Source organism: Giraffa tippelskirchi, chromosome 7 (assembly GCF_054371585.1).
Source record: "Giraffa tippelskirchi isolate mGirTip1 chromosome 7, T2T-mGirTip1v1.2.pri, whole genome shotgun sequence".
Classification (NCBI taxonomy): Eukaryota; Metazoa; Chordata; class Mammalia; order Artiodactyla; family Giraffidae; genus Giraffa; species Giraffa tippelskirchi.
In genome coordinates, this window is record NC_137281.1 from 7,246,973 (window position 1) to 7,265,779 (window position 18,807).

Here is an 18,807-nt window from a genome sequence, read left to right on the forward strand (position 1 = left end):
CTCAGTGCAGCTCACTAGACCATGCAAGTCCTTCTCTAAGTCTAACACTCGTCCCGCTTGCTGCAGATTACCTCAACGCTCCAAACTTACCCCACCCTTTAGTAACCTGAGAAACAGAAATAAAGCTGGACAGAAGGGAGGGGGGCAGGAGGATGGCGCAGTGTTGGGGAGGGGGTGGAGGAGCTGAGATAACCTCACCCTTTCTTTTTCCCAATCTTCTAGCCCCTCCCCACCCTTTTTCTCACCTCCTTTCACGAGTTTCTCAAAATACATCAGCGTGAAGTCAGGAGAGGGAGAGACGTGCTGGTGGAGGGGGCTGGGAAGGGGGATGGAGGCAGAAGGAGTGTGTTTCTCAGGCTCTCTTTCTTCCTCAGTCTCCGCTTCTCCTGTGTCTGGGTTTCTCTCTGTCTGACTCTGCCTGATTGTCACCTCTCTCAGCTGCCTCGGGAGCCCCTAGAGACCCCAGAGTTCAGGGTTCCCACCAGGACAGTCACTAAGGAGTTTGAGCCCAGAAGAACAATTGCATCTGAATCCTGGTGTCCGCTTTGGTGATTGCTGAGAGGGGGAAATGCCCACACCGGACTCCTTTTAATCCTCTAGATGAAGCTGGGGAAACTGAGGCACTGTTGGGAAAAGGGGGGAAGTCAGTGGCTGAGTACACATGGCATCTTTTGAACCCAGGTCAGTCTCCCACCCAAGTCTGGGGTGGGGGCTGCAGATTTCCTCGAGATGAGTGCTGCTGGAGTGGGTGGAGAACTCCCTCAGATCAGGAAACACACGGAAACCCAGGGCGACTTGGGACAAGGACAAGGGGGAAAAGGGAATACAACAAGAGACAGGAGCCAATATGTCTCCTTTTTGAGAGCCAGGCCTGGGGCAGGGCAATGCGGAGGGCCAGGAAGCGATCAGGTCCCATCGCTGCTTGTGTGTGACCTTGGACATGATGCTTCTCTTTCCTGAGCCTCAGTTTTCTCAGTTGTACAATGGGAGGATAAGGGAGAATCAAAGGGATATAAGAGGACAGAGATTGGGGAGGGGGGAGTAGGGGGGTGGACTGAGAATCTCTGAGAAGCAGAGGCAGAGACCCAGAGATGGAGGTTGAGACACCGTCTTCATTTTGACTGAAAGAAACTGGAAGTATTAGTTGCTCTGTCATGTCTGACTCTGTGATCCCATGGGTTGTAGCCTGTCAGGCTCCTCTGTCCATGGAATTCTCCAGGCAAGAATACTGCAGTGGGTAGCCCTTCCCTTCCCCAGGGGATCTTCCTGACCCAGGGATCTAACCCGGGTCTCCTGCATTACAGGCAGATTCTTTACTGTCTGAACCACCCGGAAAGGACCCTACCTGCTCCTTAATTGCTGCCTTTCCTCATCACCAAGTCCCTAATCCTGAGTTCCAGGCATCCTGAGAGGGCAAAGCGATCTTTTCGTACCCTCCATGAAGCACTGGGGCCACCTTCACTTCTGCATCTCTAGTTCTCCTGAAATGATAATGTCACCTTGAAGTCCCCTCTTCGTAACCTCACATTCTGCCCCCATTTTACAGATACAGAATACTGAGACTGTGTTCCTTGGTTTAGAAAACCTTGATCCGAGATCTGTGTCCTCATATTAACAGTAAATATCAAATTTCAGGGGCTGCAATCCCATCTTGAGTTTCAGGGTCAAACAGCATGTGAGGGCAACCTGGGTCAAAGTTTAATCTCATTGGCCGACCTGTTCTGAAGGGAGGGGCCCGTCCCTCCCACCGTGCACTATTCATTCTGGGGGGCTTCTGTTCCCCACTCTCTGGCTCAAGACTCCCTCCCCCAGGGTCTTATTCCTCGTCCCCCTAGTTTCTGTCCGTTCCCCCAGTCTCCCCACTTTCTTACCCCCCTCCCCCACTTCCTTAAGTTCCAGGATGGGGAGGGTTGCTGTGTTCCCATCTCTTCCACCCGCCTCCTCCCAGACCGTCTGGCTGTTCTCTCCTCCCCCGTCCCAGTCTCCCTCGCCTCCATCTGTTCTAGCCCCTTCCTGGGATCCAGCCGGATCCCCTGGCTGCCTACCGGCCTCGGAGAGGAGCCACACCTCACAAATCATATCCCCAGCCCGTCTCTCCTCAGGCTCCTTGTCTCTCCGTCTTTCTCTCAGCGTCCTAGGTCTCTGCGCTCTCTCTCCTGGGTTCCTGTCCCCACTTGTCTTTGGGTCCGTCACTGGGTTTCAGTCCCTTTCCTTCCCAGGGTCTCTGTCCTGCCCACTCCTCCGCATCTTTTCTCAGGGTCTCTGCCCAAGTCTCTTTCAGACTGGTTGTCTTTTTCTCCCTCTCTGGGTATCTGTTCCCTTCTATCTGAGTCTCTCTCCCTCCTGTGTCTCTGACCCTCTTTCTCTCAGTCTCTGTTCTCCCCCACCCTCCCTGACTCCATTTCTGACATCCTCCTTTTGAATTTTTCCACGTCTGTCTCAGGGCACCTCTTTCTCCCTGCAGCCTCTCTCTGGAATGGAGGTGGCCCTCCAAGTACCCTATCCGTCATCACAGATTCAATCCTGGATCCAGAACAGGCGGGGGCGAGAGTCACGCTGGGGACTGAGCCAATCCCCCTACCAGGGCCATCTGTCCCTTGCCAGGACACCACCCGCCACTCCTTCTCCCCACCCCCTAGGCTGACAGCCTGAACTCAAGTTTCCCCAGATATATCCAGCTGGGCTGCTGGATTCCAGTGCCCTGGACCTCTCCCCCCACCCCCCACCCCCATCCCTTGGAGTGGGCTTCCAATGGCTGAATGGAGTCAGCTGGATGTCAGCCCCACAACTGGGCCTGGAAGCTGGGCAGGGCATGCTCCGGGGCAGGGGAGGGGGGCTGGAATATAGAGCAGATGTGGCTGAGAAGTATCTGTTCTTTTGACACCTTTGCTGAGGCATCTCCTTAGCGCCTTTTGCTTCCTCAAATAGATTCATATCTGGAAGACGGGGCTGGAGAGAGTCTCTGGGCCTTGGGGGTGGGGGCTGGGGGCACAGGGTTTTGGATCACAGAGGGTAACCTGGGTCTAAAACAACTGAGTTGAGAGGTGACAAGGCTCTCATCTGTGATGGAGAAGGGAACTGGGGAGTTCTATACTAGAGTCTGAGGAAGGAAGGGGCTGGGGGCGCGTGGGAATTCCTCGTCTGAGGGAGATGGAGACCAGGAGTCCAGATTCCTGGACCCTGGAGGGAGAAGGAAGTTAGGGGCTAGACTCGTGGGGAAAGAGGGGTTGCGGGCTTAGAATCTCTGGTCTTGAAAAGCAAGAAGTTTTGCCCCGACTCGTGTCATGGGGAGGAGGGGGCTGGGGGCCCGGACGTCAGAGTCTGATCCTTCCTGCCTTGCTGCAGTCTTCTGGAGAAGCGGCAAGAAGGTGCCGAGACACTGGAGCTGAGTGCAGATGGGCGCCCGGTCACGACGCAGACCCGGGACCCGCCGGTCGTGGATTGCACCTGCTTTGGCCTCCCTCGCCGCTACATTATCGCCATCATGAGCGGTCTGGGCTTCTGCATTAGCTTTGGCATCCGCTGCAACCTGGGCGTGGCCATCGTCTCCATGGTCAACAACAGCACGACCCACCGCGGGGGCCACGTGGTGATGCAGGTAGCTCGGGGCGGGAGCTGCCATAGGCTGGGGATAACCATGCCCAGGCCCTCTGATGACGTCACACTGGCCTACGCGAGACCCAGACCACGCCCCTTCCGCGGCCCGGCCTGAGTAGACCCGCCTTTTTGCGCTGCCCCACCCTGGGCCCTAACCAGGTGGCGCTAGTAGTAAAGAACCCGCCTACCAGTGCAAGAGACGTAAGAGATGTGGGTTCGATCCCTGGGTGGGGAAAATCCCCTGGAGATGGGCATGGCAACTCACTCCGGTATTCTTGTCTGGAGAATCTCATGGACAGAGGAGCCTGGTGGGCTACAGTCCATGGGGTCACAAAGAGTCGGACACTTGGCACACAACCCCAGCTCCACCTCACCTCAGGGTTCTCCCTTCCTAAGTCCCGCCCTTATCTAAATGAAGCCCCGCCCCTATTTGTTTCACCTCTCTGATTTCGAAGTGTAGACTGCCCAGCATTTGGTTCCCTATGATATGGCTGCTCCTGTTTCATTTTGGGCATCCTAGCAACTTTGCTCCACCTGCGTCCCGCACCTGTTCCAGTGTTGAATCTTACTCTCGAGCCAACTCAGGCTCCACCGTGAATGTTTTGTTGTTGTTGTTGCCGTACCTTGCAGCTTGCGGAACTTTCTCAAGAAGGGATCTAACCCGCACTCCTTGCAGTGGAAGCAGGGAATCCTAATCACTTGACTACCACGGAAGTCCCTCCACCGTGAATTTTTTTTTAAGATTTTTTTTTGGATGTGGAACATTTTTAAAGTCTTTATTGAATTTATTACAACATTGCTTCTGTTTTATGTTTTGGTTTTTTGGCCATAAGGCATGTGGGATCTTAACTCCCCGACCAGGGATCGAACCCTATATTGGAAGGGGGAATCTTAACCACTGGAATGCCAGGGAAGGCCTCACTGTAAATTTTGATTCTGGCTTTTTGGAAGTTCCACCACTGCTTACATCCCTTCTGCATCTGCTCTGGCCATTAACATAAAGCCCCGCTTCATCTCAGACTTTCTGTTTTAATTTCCATATAGGCCATGCCCCTACCTCCGAAAAAAATTCCTAATTTGGGCTGTGGCCTACCTGCCCCTGTTCCTTTCCAATCATGCCCAACCCTTTGGCTACTTCTTATCTCTTCCTAGAACCCATCCAATCTGCAAACCGTTTGTACATTGGTTAGAAGTGGAGGAAGAATCCCACCCCGTATATGGGCTCCTACGCATTCAGAGAAGGGACCCTAAGGCAGGGAAGCAGACAGAGCTAGGCCTCTAGGCAGCAACAGGCTCTGTTGCTAAGGTAATGCGGCCCTAGCAACATGGAGGAGCAAAGTTGGGGTAGATGGCCCGAGCTCTGATTGGCAGGTGTTTTGAAGGCGAGAAGGGGATCCTTGTTGCTGATTGGCCAAGGGACTGTCTGCGGGTGCTGATTGGTGGAGAAGCAGAGCATCTGGGTCAGGGGTGCTGGTTTGACGTGCCTTTTGGCCCACAGAAAGCTCAGTTCAACTGGGATCCAGAGACTGTTGGCCTCATACACGGCTCCTTTTTCTGGGGCTACATTGTCACCCAGATTCCTGGAGGATTTATCTGCCAAAAATTCGCAGCCAACAGGTATGCGGGGGGCGGGGGGAATGTCTCAAACTCAGCAGAAACTACAGTTGTGTGGGTGGGATTAGAGGCTGTGGCCTTGCATTTGGGGGTTGACTCCGGGAAAACTGGAGGAGCCTGGGTTCGGGCCGAGGTCCTAGAGAAAGGTGGAATTTGTATTGTGGAAGCGGGGAGTCTCATAGAAGGTGGGACCTGGGGTTCTGGGGGTGCGGGGCCTGGCCTGCTGAAGGAGGAAGGGGCAGAGTCCTAGGTATGGCAGGACAGCTGGGCTCTTCTCGGAACACAGACTTTTCCTATCAGGGTTTTCGGCTTTGCTATTGTGGCTACCTCCACTCTAAACATGCTGATCCCCTCGGCTGCCCGTGTCCACTATGGCTGTGTCATCTTCGTGAGGATCCTGCAGGGGTTGGTAGAGGTAAAGCTCGGCCCCCTATGACCCTGTTGCCGTTCCGACTCCACCTTTTCTCGCTGACTTTGGTTTTCTCTTCCCTAGGGGGTCACGTACCCCGCCTGCCATGGGATCTGGAGCAAATGGGCCCCGCCCTTAGAGCGGAGTCGCCTGGCGACGACAGCCTTTTGTGGTGAGAGGAAGGGGCTGGGATCCAGACTCGTGGATCTGAGGATTGAGCGGGGCTGGAGTCTAGACTCTTCGGTGGAGGGAGGAGGGGGTTGCGGGCTTGAACTCCCGGATCTGAGAGAGGAGGGGGCTGGTGACCCAGACCGATGTGTCTGAGGGAGGAAGGGCAGTGGCCGGTACTTCTGTGTCCCAGAAAGGTGGGGGCTGAGAATCAGCACTACTGCATTTGAGGAAAGATGCGGTCTTCTCCATCCTGCACCCTCCCCGTTAGGTTCCTATGCTGGGGCGGTGGTCGCGATGCCTCTCGCCGGAGTCCTGGTGCAGTACTCAGGATGGAGCTCTGTATTCTACGTCTATGGTGAGGGGCTCGGACGCCTGGGTCCGGGTGGCGCTGGGGCAGAGCGAGGCCGGTCGTCACCTGGCTTCCATCCTCCTCCTGACCCCTTCCCCCCACCAGGCAGCTTCGGGATCTTCTGGTACCTGTTCTGGCTGCTCGTCTCCTACGAGTCCCCGGCGCTGCACCCTAGCATCTCGGAGGAGGAGCGCAAGTACATCGAGGACGCCATCGGGGAGAGCGCCAAGCTCATGAACCCCGTCACGGTCCGGGCCCAAGCCTGGGGGGCGGGGGCGCGGTGGGGAGAGGAGAGCTATCAAGGCAGGGAGACGGGAGGAAGAGGGGCTTTGAATCCGCACTGCGTGTGGATCTTGGTAGATCTACATAGACATTTCCATAGACATTTAGAGGAGACGATGCGATCGCCAGTTGGATGGCGCTAGAACCTAGGAGGCGTGATTAAAGCCCAGGGAGGACGGGGTTAGCAGGTGCCGAAAGCAGGGCTAGGTGGCGAGGTGGGCGGAACCACTGATGGGCGTGGTTAAACCTGCAAAGGCGGATTAAAATGTGGGTTTTGCTCAGACCTCAGGGTGGGTGAGGCTCGAATTAGGGGGCATAATTGGGTGGAAAGAGACTCTTGGGTCCACATTTATGACTCTCTGAAGGTCATCGTGGGGTCTGGACACCAGCCAGCCTGAGGACCACTGAGGCTAGGATGTGAGCGTTCCCATGGGGACGCGGTCAGGCCGGCGACCCTGCCTCCTCGGCGGCTTTAGTGAGGCTTTAGGAAATCTGAGTCTCTGCGGGACTATCGTGGGATCCCTGAAGGGATTCGGAGAGCGCCCAGCCCTGTTCTCTGTCTTAGCAGCCCTTCCCTCCTCTCGCCCACCACAGAAGTTTAACACACCCTGGAGGCGCTTCTTCACGTCCATGCCAGTCTACGCCATTATCGTGGCCAACTTCTGTCGTAGTTGGACTTTCTACCTGCTTCTTATCTCCCAGCCTGCCTACTTCGAAGAAGTGTTCGGCTTCGAGATCAGCAAGGTTGGGCCCGGAAGGGGAGGGCTGCGGGCGCGGCGGGAGGGTGAGTGCGGGAAGGAGAGGAACCTGGATCCCAAGGGGTTGGAAAGGGGGCAGGGAGGAAGCCCATGGTGCCTGAGCCGTGGTGAGACCCCGGGCAGGTGGCCGCTGAGCCGCGCCTCCCTGTACGCCCGCCTGCGCAGGTGGGCCTGGTGTCAGCGTTGCCTCACCTGGTGATGACCATCATCGTGCCCATTGGAGGCCAGATCGCCGACTTCCTGAGGAGCCGCCGCATCATGTCCACCACCAACGTGCGCAAGTTGATGAACTGCGGGGGTGAGTGGGGCGGGGCCTGGATCTAGTCTGGGACCGGGCTGGGATGGGCAGAGCATGGCTGGGCGGATCTAGGGGGCTGGACCATGGCGGATGGGGCGGGGGTCAGAGGGCGTGTCCATGGGGGCGTGTCCAAAAAGGCGGAGCCGGAGCGAGACCAGTTTTGGCAGGAATAGAATCTCAGGTGGCAGCCTCCGGGGCAGCGTCTGTAGAAGGGCGAGGCGGGTGTGGCCGCCTAGGTGAAGCAAAGGCGAGACCACGTTGGGTCTGGGAGGACGCGGCCTATACGAGGCTGGCCAGAGTAGGATGGGAACTGGGTGATGAAGAGGGCCACCCGGAGAGACAAAGGTGTGAGTGTAATGAATGGGGTCTGAGAGCGAAGCCGTGAAGGTGCCCGGGTGGGGCCTAGACCCTGTGTCTTCAGGGCGTGGTCTAGTCAGGGGGTGGGGCCATTGAGGTCCCAGCTGGGGCAGCGAAGCCTGTGCACGTGGTCAAGGCCAGGCACTGGAGAATTGAGGGCTTGGTTAGGGCGGGCGCGGGCAGAATGGAGGACAAAGCCAGGGACAGGGAAGTGGCAGGACTGGGTCAAACTGGGGGAGGCTGGGAGACGGGAGTGGGTCTGGAGAGGCGGTGTGGAGAGGCCTCTGCTCAGAGGAGGCGACCCTCCGTAGGCTTTGGCATGGAAGCCACACTGCTGCTGGTGGTCGGCTACTCTCACTCCAAGGGCGTGGCCATCTCCTTCTTGGTTCTCGCCGTGGGCTTCAGCGGCTTCGCCATCTCCGGTGAGAACCGGGCATCTGCAGCTTGGGGGTGGGGGGACTCTGGTCAGCTCAGTGGGGAACTTCCTGGCTCAGGTAGAGGACCTCCCAGCCTGGCGAAAGGCGGACTGGAAAAAGCGGAGCGGCCGGGAGGTCGGGGAGGCTAGGCTGGGGGTGGAGTCACTGGGGTGGGAATCAGTTGTGACGCCTCCCGGCTCGCCTCGCCAGGGTTCAACGTGAACCACCTGGACATCGCCCCGCGCTATGCCAGCATCCTAATGGGCATCTCCAACGGCGTGGGCACGTTGTCCGGCATGGTGTGCCCCATCATCGTGGGTGCCATGACTAAGCACAAGGTCCGTGCCTGGGCCCTGACCCACTTGCCTTCCAAATCTGTGTACAGCACCTTCCTGACATACGTCACCTCTCTGGATCTCAGGCTCCTTTTCCAGAGAAAAGGCCCGCCCCTTTACCAGCCCCGCCCCTTCCCTAGCCCCGCCCCTTCCCTCTCCTGTCTGTCTGTCCTCCGACTTCACCTCCCCGTTGTTCCCCCTACAGACTCGGGAGGAGTGGCAGTATGTGTTCCTCATTGCCTCTCTGGTGCACTATGGGGGCGTCATCTTCTACGGGGTCTTCGCTTCGGGAGAGAAGCAGCCGTGGGCGGAGCCTGAGGAGATGAGCGAAGAGAAATGTGGCTTCGTTGGCCACGACCAGCTAGCTGGCAGCGACGAAAGCGAAATGGAGGATGAGGCTGAGCCCCCCGGGGCACCCCCTGCTCCCCCTCCATCCTATGGGGCTACACACAGCACAGTTCAACCCCCAAGACCCCCACCCCCTGTCCGGGACTACTGACCACGTGCCTCCCACTGGATGGCAGTTTCCAGGACCTCCATTCCTCACATCTCTGGCCTGAGTGACAGTGTCAAGGAACCCCAGTCCTCTTTGTCCTGCCTCAGGCCTAAGAAGCACTCTCCCTTGTTCCCAGTGCTGTCAGATCCTCTTCCCATCCTATTTGCCTCTCAGGGGTAGTGAAGCTGCAGACTGGCAGTTTCAAGGATACCCAAATTCCCCTAAAGCTTCCCTTCTCCACTTTTTTCTGCCTCAGTGGTTTCAAATCTCTCCTTTCAGGGCTTTATTTGAATGGACAATTCAGACTCGTCCTCTCTCTTGTGGTTTTGGGCACCTCCCCCTTTCCTTGAACGCCTGGGACTCTCAGGCTAACCCCTGAGATTACTCAACCCCCCCCTCCTCTTTCAAAAAAATTCAAGGTCTTCCTCTAGAAATTTCAAATCTCTCCCAACTGTATTCTGCTTTTTCCAAGTTGGTTCAACTAGTCACCCATCCCTGCCATTCTAGGGATTGATTCTCACCAGCGTTTCTGAGGGGACATGGCAGTTTCAAGCACCCTCCCCCTCCAACCTCTTCATCCCTCTCCCACCAGCAGACTCTGCTGAAGCACCAAATTTCCCCAAAACCTTCTCCCAGCTTAGCACATTGCCTAGGGAAACAACCAAAATGGCAGTTTTAACAATATGCCTCTCTTCACCCCCATGCACTTTTTCTGACACGATTTTCAGGTCTAAGAAGAGCGGCTGCTCAAGCCCATCAACTCAACGTTTGAAGCCACCGCCATTGAACTTCCCCATGGTGGTTTCAAGACGCTCCCCTTCCCCCTAATTCCTTGCACTTTATTCTCCTGGGTGGTTTTTGAACTGCCCTCATTTTCTCAGTGGCCATTTATTGCGTCCCTCAGGGGCTAAATGACTCCAAATCTGGGATCTTTCCCCTCTCAGACTCCCCTATTTCGGCTTAGAATTTGGGGGAACATATGTATAGGAGAAGTCACAGAATCCCAGGAAAGGGAATGGGGCTGGGGAAAAGGGGTGTTTTTCCCCGGGGCAGGGTTGTGTCTTTGTGTCTCTGTCTCTGTGACTGTAAATCCTGCCCTGCCCCTCTCCCAATAAAATGCTTTGGTGTACACACCCAGTCGTCACTGACCTTAGGAATCTCCAACCCCCTTCTCCCTCGGACCGAAGAGCCCAGGCCCCCAGTCTCCTTGATCCCAGCCACCCTCCTCTCCCAGGACTTAGGCCAGAGGAGTTGTCCAGCTGTGGCAACACGCGATTTATTCGATCTCAGACTGTGTTCTCCGCTGACATCTAAAGCATTTCTGGATGTCCTCTATCCTAGAGGACCACTAGGTAGCAAAGCAGACCCGGAGGACAGGACCCCCGGATGCTTCCTCCGTCCGGGGCTGGCGCAGGTCTGGAGAGGCTCACAGGAAGTTGTTGGGGAGCGTGGCAGGGGAAAGCGGTTCCAGGCGCTGGGGGCGGCCCCCGCGGGGCGGCGGAGGCAGCTTGGGCGGCAGCGGGGGGGTGGGCGGTGGCTGCTTGGTAGCGATGTGTGAAGGGACCCAGGCGTCCGGCGCGTAAAAGTAGAGGTCGTAGGGTTCCTTCGGGGCGTCCAAATGCATAACTATGGGGACAAAGGAGCGAGGTCGTCCACGGGCTGACTGGGGGCCTGTCCCGTCTACTGAGCCGCTGGCCGATGAGGAGACGGGGGCGAGGACTCCAAACTTCCACTGGAACCCGGTTTTCGAATCTTCTTAAGGGGCCTTAAATAGCTAGGGGGCGTGGCGTCCGCGCAGCAGGGGCGGGGCATGCCGCGCACCAGGAGGGGAAAGGGGCGGGGCTTGTAGGGACCTGCAGCTCCCCTGCCTGGGGCAACTCCAGGAGGCGCTGGGGGCGCAACTTCACAGGTGTTTGTGAAATTTCCAGAGAACTGGGGGTCAGGGCATCTACTGACTTTGGATGGGGACCTGTACTTTTAGGTAGGGCGCCCTTAAGTGCCAGGCGAAACCAGGTTAAGGAAACGTGCGAGTATTCAAGGAGCGGGACGTTGCAGGAGTGACTCACCCGGTTCATCTCCGTCGTTCGGGAGCCGGTGGTGTGCGAAGGGCCGGTGTCGAGCCGCCCGGCGGTAGAGACACCACAGCAGCAGGAAAATGCCAATAAGCAGCCCGATCCCGGCGAGGAATAGGCAGAGGGCCCCGCCTGCCGCGCCCCGGGGACGCCCCACCAGGGTCACGCCTGGAGGAATGAGGCCCAGGGACTGAGCAATCTAACCTCCTAGCCCCCTCCACCCTCAGACCCAGGAGTCCAGATCCCGCCCTCCTCAGCCCTCGGATCCGGGAGTCCCGGCCCCCAGTTCCTCCTCCCTCAGACCCAGGGGTCCAGACCTCCGGCCCCTCCTCCCTCAGACCCAGGAGCCCGAGTCCCAGCCCCTCACCGGTCTCCTGCACTCGCTCCAACACGATGATAGTGTTGACTCTCTCACCTCGGCTGCGCCGCTGGGGGGCCCGCGGAGTGGCCGGGGCCGGCTGACTGGGGGGTCCTGGAGGAGCAGGGGGCCCCGCAATCCGGGCTGAGGGAGGAGGGGCGTCGGGCCCTTTAGGGCTAGAGTTCTGGGGGGCTCTGTCAACTGTCCCTGGAGAATCTGAGGTGGGCAATTTAAGGGTGGTGGGCTGGGTGGCTGCAAGCGCTTCTGGTTTGGGATTCAGTGATTGCTCATGAAGAGCAGTAACTTCTTTGAAGGGTGAAGGAGTTTCTGGGGCGAAGCTAGTGGAGATTTCAGGGTCAGAGGCCGTGGGGATCTCTGTTGAGCCTTGGTAGAGGGTTATGGGGAATTTTGTTTGGGGAATCTCGGTGGCGTTGGATTTGTGGCCTACATGAGATGCTGAGTGGGGTGTTTCGGTAGGGTCAGGACGGAGGGTCTGGAGGAATTTAGAGTTTGGGGTGTCATGGGTTTCCATAGATTTGAGGTCAAAGATTTTGCTGGGGTCAGAATTTGGGGTCTCAGTGATTTCTGCAAGTGATAGCTCAGGGGAGCTAACTTTGGGAATCTCTGGGAATTCCTGATGTGGAGTTTGGGTAGGGTCAGGGTTTGGGGTCCCAGAAAATGCTAGGTGTGAAGTTTTAGAGGGATTAGAGTTGAGATTCTCATGGGATTCTGTGTGTGAGATTTCCGTGGAGTTAACCTTGGAAATCTCTGGGGATTCTTGGTATAAAGTTTGGGTAGAGTCAGGGTTTGGGGTCTCAGAAAATGCTGGGTGTGAGGTTTTAGAGGAATTAGGTGTAGAGGCCTCAGGGGATTCTGTGTGTGGAAGTTTAGTCAGGCCAGCTTTGGGGGTCTCAGATGGTTCTGGATATATCATTTTGGAGGGGTTAATTTGGAGGGTGTCCGGGGATTCTGGTGCTGAGGTGTTGAATGAATTAGGTTTGGGGGCCTTTTGAGGCTCTTGGTGGGGGGTTTCTTGGAGGTCAGTATTAGGGGTCTCAGTGAAGTCAAGGGGGGAGGGCTCAGGGGAAACCGCATGAGGTGTCTTGGAGGGCTCAGGAGAAACAGCCCCCAGGGATTCTGGGTTAGGTCCATAGAGAGTGGAATTTTCAGAAGCCGGAAGATAGGGCTGGGAGGGGTGGTCTATCCCCAAGAAGTCGGAGCCCGCAGGCAGTGAGACCGAAGGGGCGGCCTTGGAGCCCAGCCAGGTGAAGAGGAAGACGAGAAGGAAGAGGATTGGTCTGAAGGATTTCATAGCTCTGGGTGATACCTGTAGCAGCAGGGGAGCGGGAAGGAAGGGGTTAAGGCCAGAGCCGCCAGGGAGGAGCCTCTGCTCACTCCGGCGGCCACGCCCCAGTGGTCCCTAGATAGACCACGTTAGCACCGCCCAGGTCGGCGCCAGGAAAAGGAGATGCCACCTGCAACTCCCCAGTAGGTTGTGGGGCGGAAGCCATGGTAGCTAAGGGAGACTGAGGCATGGGGCTTCTTGGGAGTCGTAGTAAATTTCCCTGTTTCCCCCAAGGGGGTCCCAGGAAAATTGGGAAAGAAAGAGACATTTCCGAGCTCCCAGATCTCCTTGACTTTGGCTTCGAAGTGTGTAGACCTCTGAGGGGACATGGGATCAATTCCTCTTCAAGGGCCCTGGGGACATCTTGACTCAAGAGTTGTTTACATTAGAGGAGGCTCAGAAGGAACGACGGGGGTGGGGGGGCGGTGGGCAGACCGCCTGGATTTGAGAGACAGGGGGCCTAAATGCCTGTAACCTGGGGAGGCGGGAGACTCCTGGATCCTGGTCAAGAAGGCTGCTGGGGGTTCAGACTCCTTGTTCCCAGAGGGTGGGGGGCAATGTGGGTCTAAATTCCTAATTCTCTAGAAAGGAGAGGCCTGAAGGTTCATATGCCTAGAATTTTGACGGAGCAAAGCTTGGTGGGGTGGGGGGGAGGCGGGCGGGGAGGGGGTTGTGGATTACAGGAGAGAAAGGGAATGGGTGTCTGGAACTCTTGAGTTCTGAGTTAGAAGGAGATTGGGAACTCTTGAGTCTCCTATCCTCCAGAGATAGGTGTGTAAGGGGCCTGGATTCCTCAGCCTTCTGGAGACAGCTTGGGGCAGGACTCTATGGAGGATGGAAGCTGGGATCCCGAGATCTCAGGCTGGTCTCGGGCAGAGATACCTAGGTCTGTGGTTAGGTGGAGGTGGGGTGGGCATACACCCAAGTGGGATGGGGTCACTTGGGGTTTGGGGTCTCTTACCCGCTCAGTGGTCCAAGATAACAACAGGTGAACAGAGCTGAATGCAGAGATCGGTGAATGCTGCAGAATGGCTCTGGGTGGGGTGGCAGGAGGTAGGGTCCCAGGGGCACAGGTGATGCAACTGATCCCCACACTTGGGATCCTGGGAGCCTAGCGACAGCTTGAGTTCTTAAAGGGCCAGAGATAAAGGATAGGGCATCTGGAGTGGGGAGGGAGTTAGGGACTGGATCGTCTGGTGGAGGGGTGTGGCCCAACCAAGATCTCCTCCCTGCAAACCCAGGGATCCCAGCCTTCTGCCCTCTCCTACACCCACACCAAGCATCCAGGTCCCTGGTAGCCTCCCACTTCAATATCCAGGAGTTGGGACCCCCCCAGACCTCTCCTCTCAGATCCAGGAATGAAGGTTCCCAGACCCAGGCCTTGTTCCCCTCCTCTCTGGGGAACTAGGAGTCTAGGTTCCCATGTCCTGTCACTCAGAGACCCAGATTGCTGCTGCCTTTTGGGACTTCCCAACCTTTGCTTACCATCCCATCGTGAAGAGCGCACCCTCTTAAGAGCTAGTATTGGGGGGAATGGGCCTTATCGTCACAGCACACCCAAATTCCTCCCCGGGAAGGGCTTGGACACAACCTCAGGGTAGTCAGGGTCCTCGTTTGTCTTTTTCCCTTCTGTGCAGTGTCGCTAAGACTTTCCTGATTTTGCCTGTCACTATACTTGCCTTCCGGAGAAGGCGATGGCACCCTACTCCAATACTCTTGCCTGGAAAATCCCGTGGACGGAGGAGCCTGGTGGGCTGCCGTCTATGGGGTCACACAGAGTCGGACATGGCTGAAGCGACTTAGGAGCAGCATACAGCAGCATACTTGCCTTCACATCCCACCACCACAGATCGCCTTTGCCTTCTCTTTCCTACCCCTGTCTCCCACCTCTCAGTCTTTCTGGTCTCTGCCTGCCTGGATTTGTCTCTGGACATCTCTGCCCAGGCTGGCTGGCTGTCCTTCCATCTCCTTCTGTCTTTCCGGGTGCCGTTCCCTCGACCCTCCATCTCATAGCTGCTCTCTTAGTCCCCTTTCCCTCTCTTTTCTCCCTTCCTTCCTTCCCCTTACTTTCTCTGTTGCTCCCTTTCTCCCTCTTTCCTTTTCTGTCATTCTTTGTCCTTCCCTCTCATGGTTACTTCATCTCTTTGTGTCTCTGCTTCTTCCCATCGGTCCCTCCTCTGTTCCTTCCTCTGTCTCTCTTTCTCTGTGTCTCTGGCTTCTGCTCTGATGGTCCTTCCGCCGGTCTCTATTTTTATCCCTCTGACACACCCCCTGTGTCCACTTCTCTGTCTGTCTCTCCCTCCTCCCGATTCTCTTCAGGTCCCAGCTCCTGGTCCCAATTAGTGGGTGGCCGCCAAGGCAGCGGCTGGCCCCCCACCCCCGGCTCCTCATTACCGCTGGCAGCTCCTAATGAGCCTGGGGTGGGGGTGACCCGGTGCCCCCGGCCCCCTGGTCTGCGTCATTGGCCGCTGCGGGGGCTGTGGAGGTGATATAAGGGGGCTGCCAGCCTCGCTGCCGGGAGCCCACTGCGCGGTAGGGCACCCTGCAAATGGGCTTGGGGGTGAGTGGGTGGATGATGGGATCTGGTTTCTGGGCCCAGACGTGGGCATCACTGAGCTCTTTCTTGTCTCTCCACAGGTGATGGAGACCCGCCAGGTACCCAGGAGCCCCCGGGTGCGGCTGCTGCTGCTGCTCCTGCTTCTTGTGTCCTGGGGCCACCGCACGGCCTCAGGAGTCGCCCTACCTCCCGCGGGGGTCTTCAGGTAAGTGGGACATCCAAGTCTCCCAGGGAAAGGTGGGGACTCTGAGAGGTGGAAAGAGACCCAGAGAGAATGGGGAACAACGACTCAGAAAGGGGAAATAGAGACCCAGAGAGGAGGACAGAGATGGGAGGTTGACAGGTAATCGGCAAAACAGAGAGATACAAAAGGATTCTGAGAAAAGCTTTGAGAGACTTGAAAGGAGTCTAAGTAGGAACGGGTTTGTTCCTTGAGCAACGTTTATTGGGTCTGCGGTGTGTGCCACGCGTGCGCCGAGCGCTGGGGCCGGACAGGGGCATCAGACTTGGTCTCTGTACTCAGGAGGCTCGGAACCTGGTGAACACTGAGCCGAAGACCCACACAGAGCAAGAGATGGGGGTGCAGAGACCGAGCCCCTTCGCAGATGGTGCAGTCACAGGGCTTCGAGTTAGACCGCGGGGAGAACAGGCGACGGGCGGTGGGCCGGGACCCACGGTAACCGCCTCTTTCCGTCTCCCGGCAGACCCCGCACCCCCGGCGGGGCTCGGGCGGGTCCAGCCACCCGCGAATCGCGGCGGAGCCTGGCTCTGGCGGACGACGCGGCTTTCCGGGAGCGCGCGCGGCTGCTGGCCGCCCTCGAGCGCCGCCACTGGCTGAACTCGTACATGCACAAGCTGCTGGTGCTGGACGCGCCCTGAACGCCGGCCCGCCCCACCTCAATAAAGACCCTGCTGCGCCTCCCGACTGCGCCTCCTTCCTGCGCCTCGTGTGTGTGTGTGTGTGTGTGTGTGTGTGTTTGTGTGTGTTGCGTGGTGGGGGCGGAGGGGTGCACGTGCACGGGGGCGGGCCCTGCGTCCGCTACGCTGGCCTCTACCCCTCCGTCCCCTCTGTTCTCATCTTTCCCTCCACTCATTCTTTCTCCCCTCTGCCCCACCTCCTCTACACTACTGTCCCAGCTCTGCCCCTTGCTCCCACTCTGTGCCTTTGTCCCTCTCCACACGCATAGCTGCTCCCAACCCACCCTGAGTCTCCATTCTCCCCACTTCTCTCGCTCTCTGTAACCTCCCTGGTCTCTGTCCCCCTCTGGGTCACTGGCCCTTCTCTGGGTCTCTGTAGCTCACTGGGTATCTGTCCTCCTCTCTCGGAGTCTCTGTAATTCTCTTCCTTCCTCCTGGCTTCCCGGCCCTCTGGGGATTCTTCGTCTCCTTTATTCTTCTTTATGCCTAAAACTTCCTTCAATTCCTTTTTCTGAAAAATAAGGAACGCTTCACAAATTTTCATGTCATCCTTGCGCAGGAGCCATGATAATCTTCTCTGTATCGTTTCAATTTTAGTATACGTGCTGCTGAAGCGAGTACCTTCCTTCAATTCTCAATCACTTTCTTTTTTCTCTGCCTGACTCATTCGTGTTCCCCCCACACACACACCTCTTTCTTCCTATAGGTCTCCATCTCTTTCTCCCAGCTCTCATTTTCTCTGAATTTCTTTTTCTTTCACTCTCTCATCACTTCCCGACTTCTACTTCGGGCACAGAGGAAAGATCGGAGGCGGTGGGATGGGTGGGAGCTCTGGAGATGTACTTGCTATTCAAAACCAGGCTCCCCTAAACCTAGTTGTGTGGTATTGGGAAGGGCTTCTGATCTTTCAGCTCCCTTTTCCTCATCTATTGTAAGACTTAAACCAGATATACAATTACAAGACTTAAGTCTAGCGCCCTTCAAAATGTATTATCAGAAAAGGGTTTCTGGGGATTCCCTGGTGATGTGGTGTTAGGACTCGACGCTTTCACTGCTGGGGTGGGTTCAGTCCCTGATCAGGAACAAACAACCCGCAGGCCACACGGAGCTCACCACCACCCCACCACACCCCCCCCCCAAATAGAAAAGGGTTTCCGCCTCTCTTGCAGCAGCCTGCAGCAGTTTCTGCAGGGTGTTCTAACTGCATGATTCCCAGATCATCCGTGTGCCAGTCGGGTCGGGAGATGAGGAGAAAGGAGACAGGTGACAGGCTCCAGGAGGCATGGGACAGAGGCGGAGAAAAACCTGGCCCACCCGTGAAGGAAGCGAGGAAGCAGCTAATCACAATCTGCCCCCCGCTTTTTCCTTTGTCTGTCTCTGGAGGCTCCGCTGGCCCTTCAGTCCTGCCCCTCAATGGTGACCATGGCAAACCCCCCCCCTTAACCAGACGCTGAGGGTTCTGAGCCGTGCTCCCGGGGCAATTCGGGCGGACCGCGTTCTGATTGGTCTTCACAAAAGAGGAGCTGGGCACGTCATCGTGGGGAAAGGGGGCGGGGCTGGCATTGTGATTGGCAAGTTCTCCAGTAATTTGCATCCCGAGAGGCGGATCGCGCCCTAACTGGCCGTTAGGCTGTGGGGTGGGGCCTATTTCCCTGTTACTCAGAAATACTAAGCAATGAATGACTATTTCTGCTGGCTCAGTGGTAAAGAATCCGCCTGCCAAAGCAGGAGACACGGAGACCTGAGAGACGTAGGGTCGATCCCTGGGTGGGGAAGATCCCCTCGAGTAGGAAATGGCAACCCACTCCAGTATTCTCACCTGGAAAATTCCATGGACAGATCAGCCTTGCATGCTAGTCGATGGGGTCGCAAAGAGTCAGACGTGACTGAGCATGCACATGTCACAAAAATAAGGAGTTGGCCAAATTTTACAAACAAGACTCTGGCAGTCTGAGGTCATTTCCCCAGGTTGTCAGCGCTAGGAAAGGACAGAAGGATAACTGGAACCCAAATATGTGCAACTTGAGAAGTCTGATCATTCCTCTACTTTCATGGAGAAATAGAATTAAAATGTTAAGAGGCTTATCCTCTGTTTGCTGAAGGGCCTGGTAACTGGGTCTTGTTGGATCTTGGCCTATGCTCTTCCTGTACTTCCTCCTCCCCAGATCTCTTTCCTAGCATTTGAGGCTTTTCAGAGAATGGTGCCTGGAACCCCTTCCCTTCTCCCGCCACTCCCCTCTCCTCAGGAAATCTCAGCAATCTCCACACTGCAATCACCATCATAGCTAGTAACATCCAGACTCTATTTCCAGACTAAGAGCTCAAGGTTCAGGGATCCAGCCTTCTTGGAACACTCCATCCCACATGAGCTCAGCGTCCCTCGAAACCCACTCCTTCTCATGGGGTCCCCAAGTTGGGAATGGCTCCACTGTCCACCAGTCACTGGGTCACATGCCAGCCCTTGCTTTCCCCCTT

The 18,807-nt window shown here is 56.7% G+C and overlaps 3 protein-coding genes, 1 long non-coding RNA gene and 1 other non-coding gene across 7 annotated transcripts in view; 2 read left to right on the forward strand and 3 right to left on the reverse strand.

Annotated features, from left to right (window-relative positions):
• The window catches only part of LOC145515255 (uncharacterized), a 10,842-nt gene extending 7,239 nt beyond the window's left edge, over positions 1–3,603 (reverse strand). The window contains exons 1-3 of the long non-coding RNA XR_014060788.1: positions 3,336–3,603; positions 1,346–1,481; positions 246–623 (exon numbers count right to left, since the gene is read on the reverse strand). This is a non-coding gene — a long non-coding RNA (uncharacterized LOC145515255). The remainder of the gene's footprint in view (positions 1–245; positions 624–1,345; positions 1,482–3,335) is intronic.
• The window catches only part of SLC17A7 (solute carrier family 17 member 7), an 11,280-nt gene extending 1,065 nt beyond the window's left edge, over positions 1–10,215 (forward strand). The window contains exons 2-12 of one of the 3 annotated variants that reach the window (XM_081515104.1): positions 3,346–3,598; positions 5,096–5,214; positions 5,512–5,626; positions 5,705–5,792; positions 6,060–6,146; positions 6,246–6,388; positions 7,017–7,166; positions 7,346–7,478; positions 8,147–8,257; positions 8,462–8,589; positions 8,792–10,215. In XM_081515104.1, coding sequence (XP_081371230.1) covers positions 3,346–3,598; positions 5,096–5,214; positions 5,512–5,626; positions 5,705–5,792; positions 6,060–6,146; positions 6,246–6,388; positions 7,017–7,166; positions 7,346–7,478; positions 8,147–8,257; positions 8,462–8,589; positions 8,792–9,085 — 1,621 coding nt within the window. In that variant the 3' untranslated portion in view covers positions 9,086–10,215. Of the gene's footprint in view, positions 1–3,345; positions 3,599–3,681; positions 3,799–4,749; positions 5,215–5,511; positions 5,627–5,704; positions 5,793–6,059; positions 6,147–6,245; positions 6,389–7,016; positions 7,167–7,345; positions 7,479–8,146; positions 8,258–8,461; positions 8,590–8,791 lie in introns of those variants that run through there. The other 2 variants (XM_081515106.1, XM_081515105.1) reach the window with 2 other exon arrangements.
• Positions 10,216–10,508: 293 nt separating this feature from the next.
• GFY (golgi associated olfactory signaling regulator) lies at positions 10,509–12,824 on the reverse strand. Its single transcript, XM_081506099.1, has 4 exons — positions 12,247–12,824; positions 11,522–12,102; positions 11,149–11,322; positions 10,509–10,708 (listed from the first exon to the last, which is right to left on the reverse strand). The coding sequence occupies exons 1-4, from the start codon at positions 12,822–12,824 to the stop codon at positions 10,509–10,511; spliced, it is 1,533 nt and encodes a 510-aa protein (XP_081362225.1).
• Positions 10,968–16,293, forward strand: PTH2 (parathyroid hormone 2). Its single transcript, XM_081506100.1, has 3 exons — positions 10,968–10,991; positions 15,495–15,619; positions 16,119–16,293. Exons 2-3 carry the CDS (start codon positions 15,498–15,500, stop codon positions 16,291–16,293), a joined length of 297 nt encoding a protein of 98 aa, XP_081362226.1. The 5' UTR covers positions 10,968–10,991; positions 15,495–15,497.
• Positions 16,294–16,846: 553 nt separating this feature from the next.
• On the reverse strand, positions 16,847–16,953 carry LOC145515900 (U6 spliceosomal RNA). The gene has a single exon (XR_014061109.1). It is a non-coding gene; the product is annotated as a U6 spliceosomal RNA (small nuclear RNA).
• Between the last annotated feature and the right edge of the window lie 1,854 nt (positions 16,954–18,807).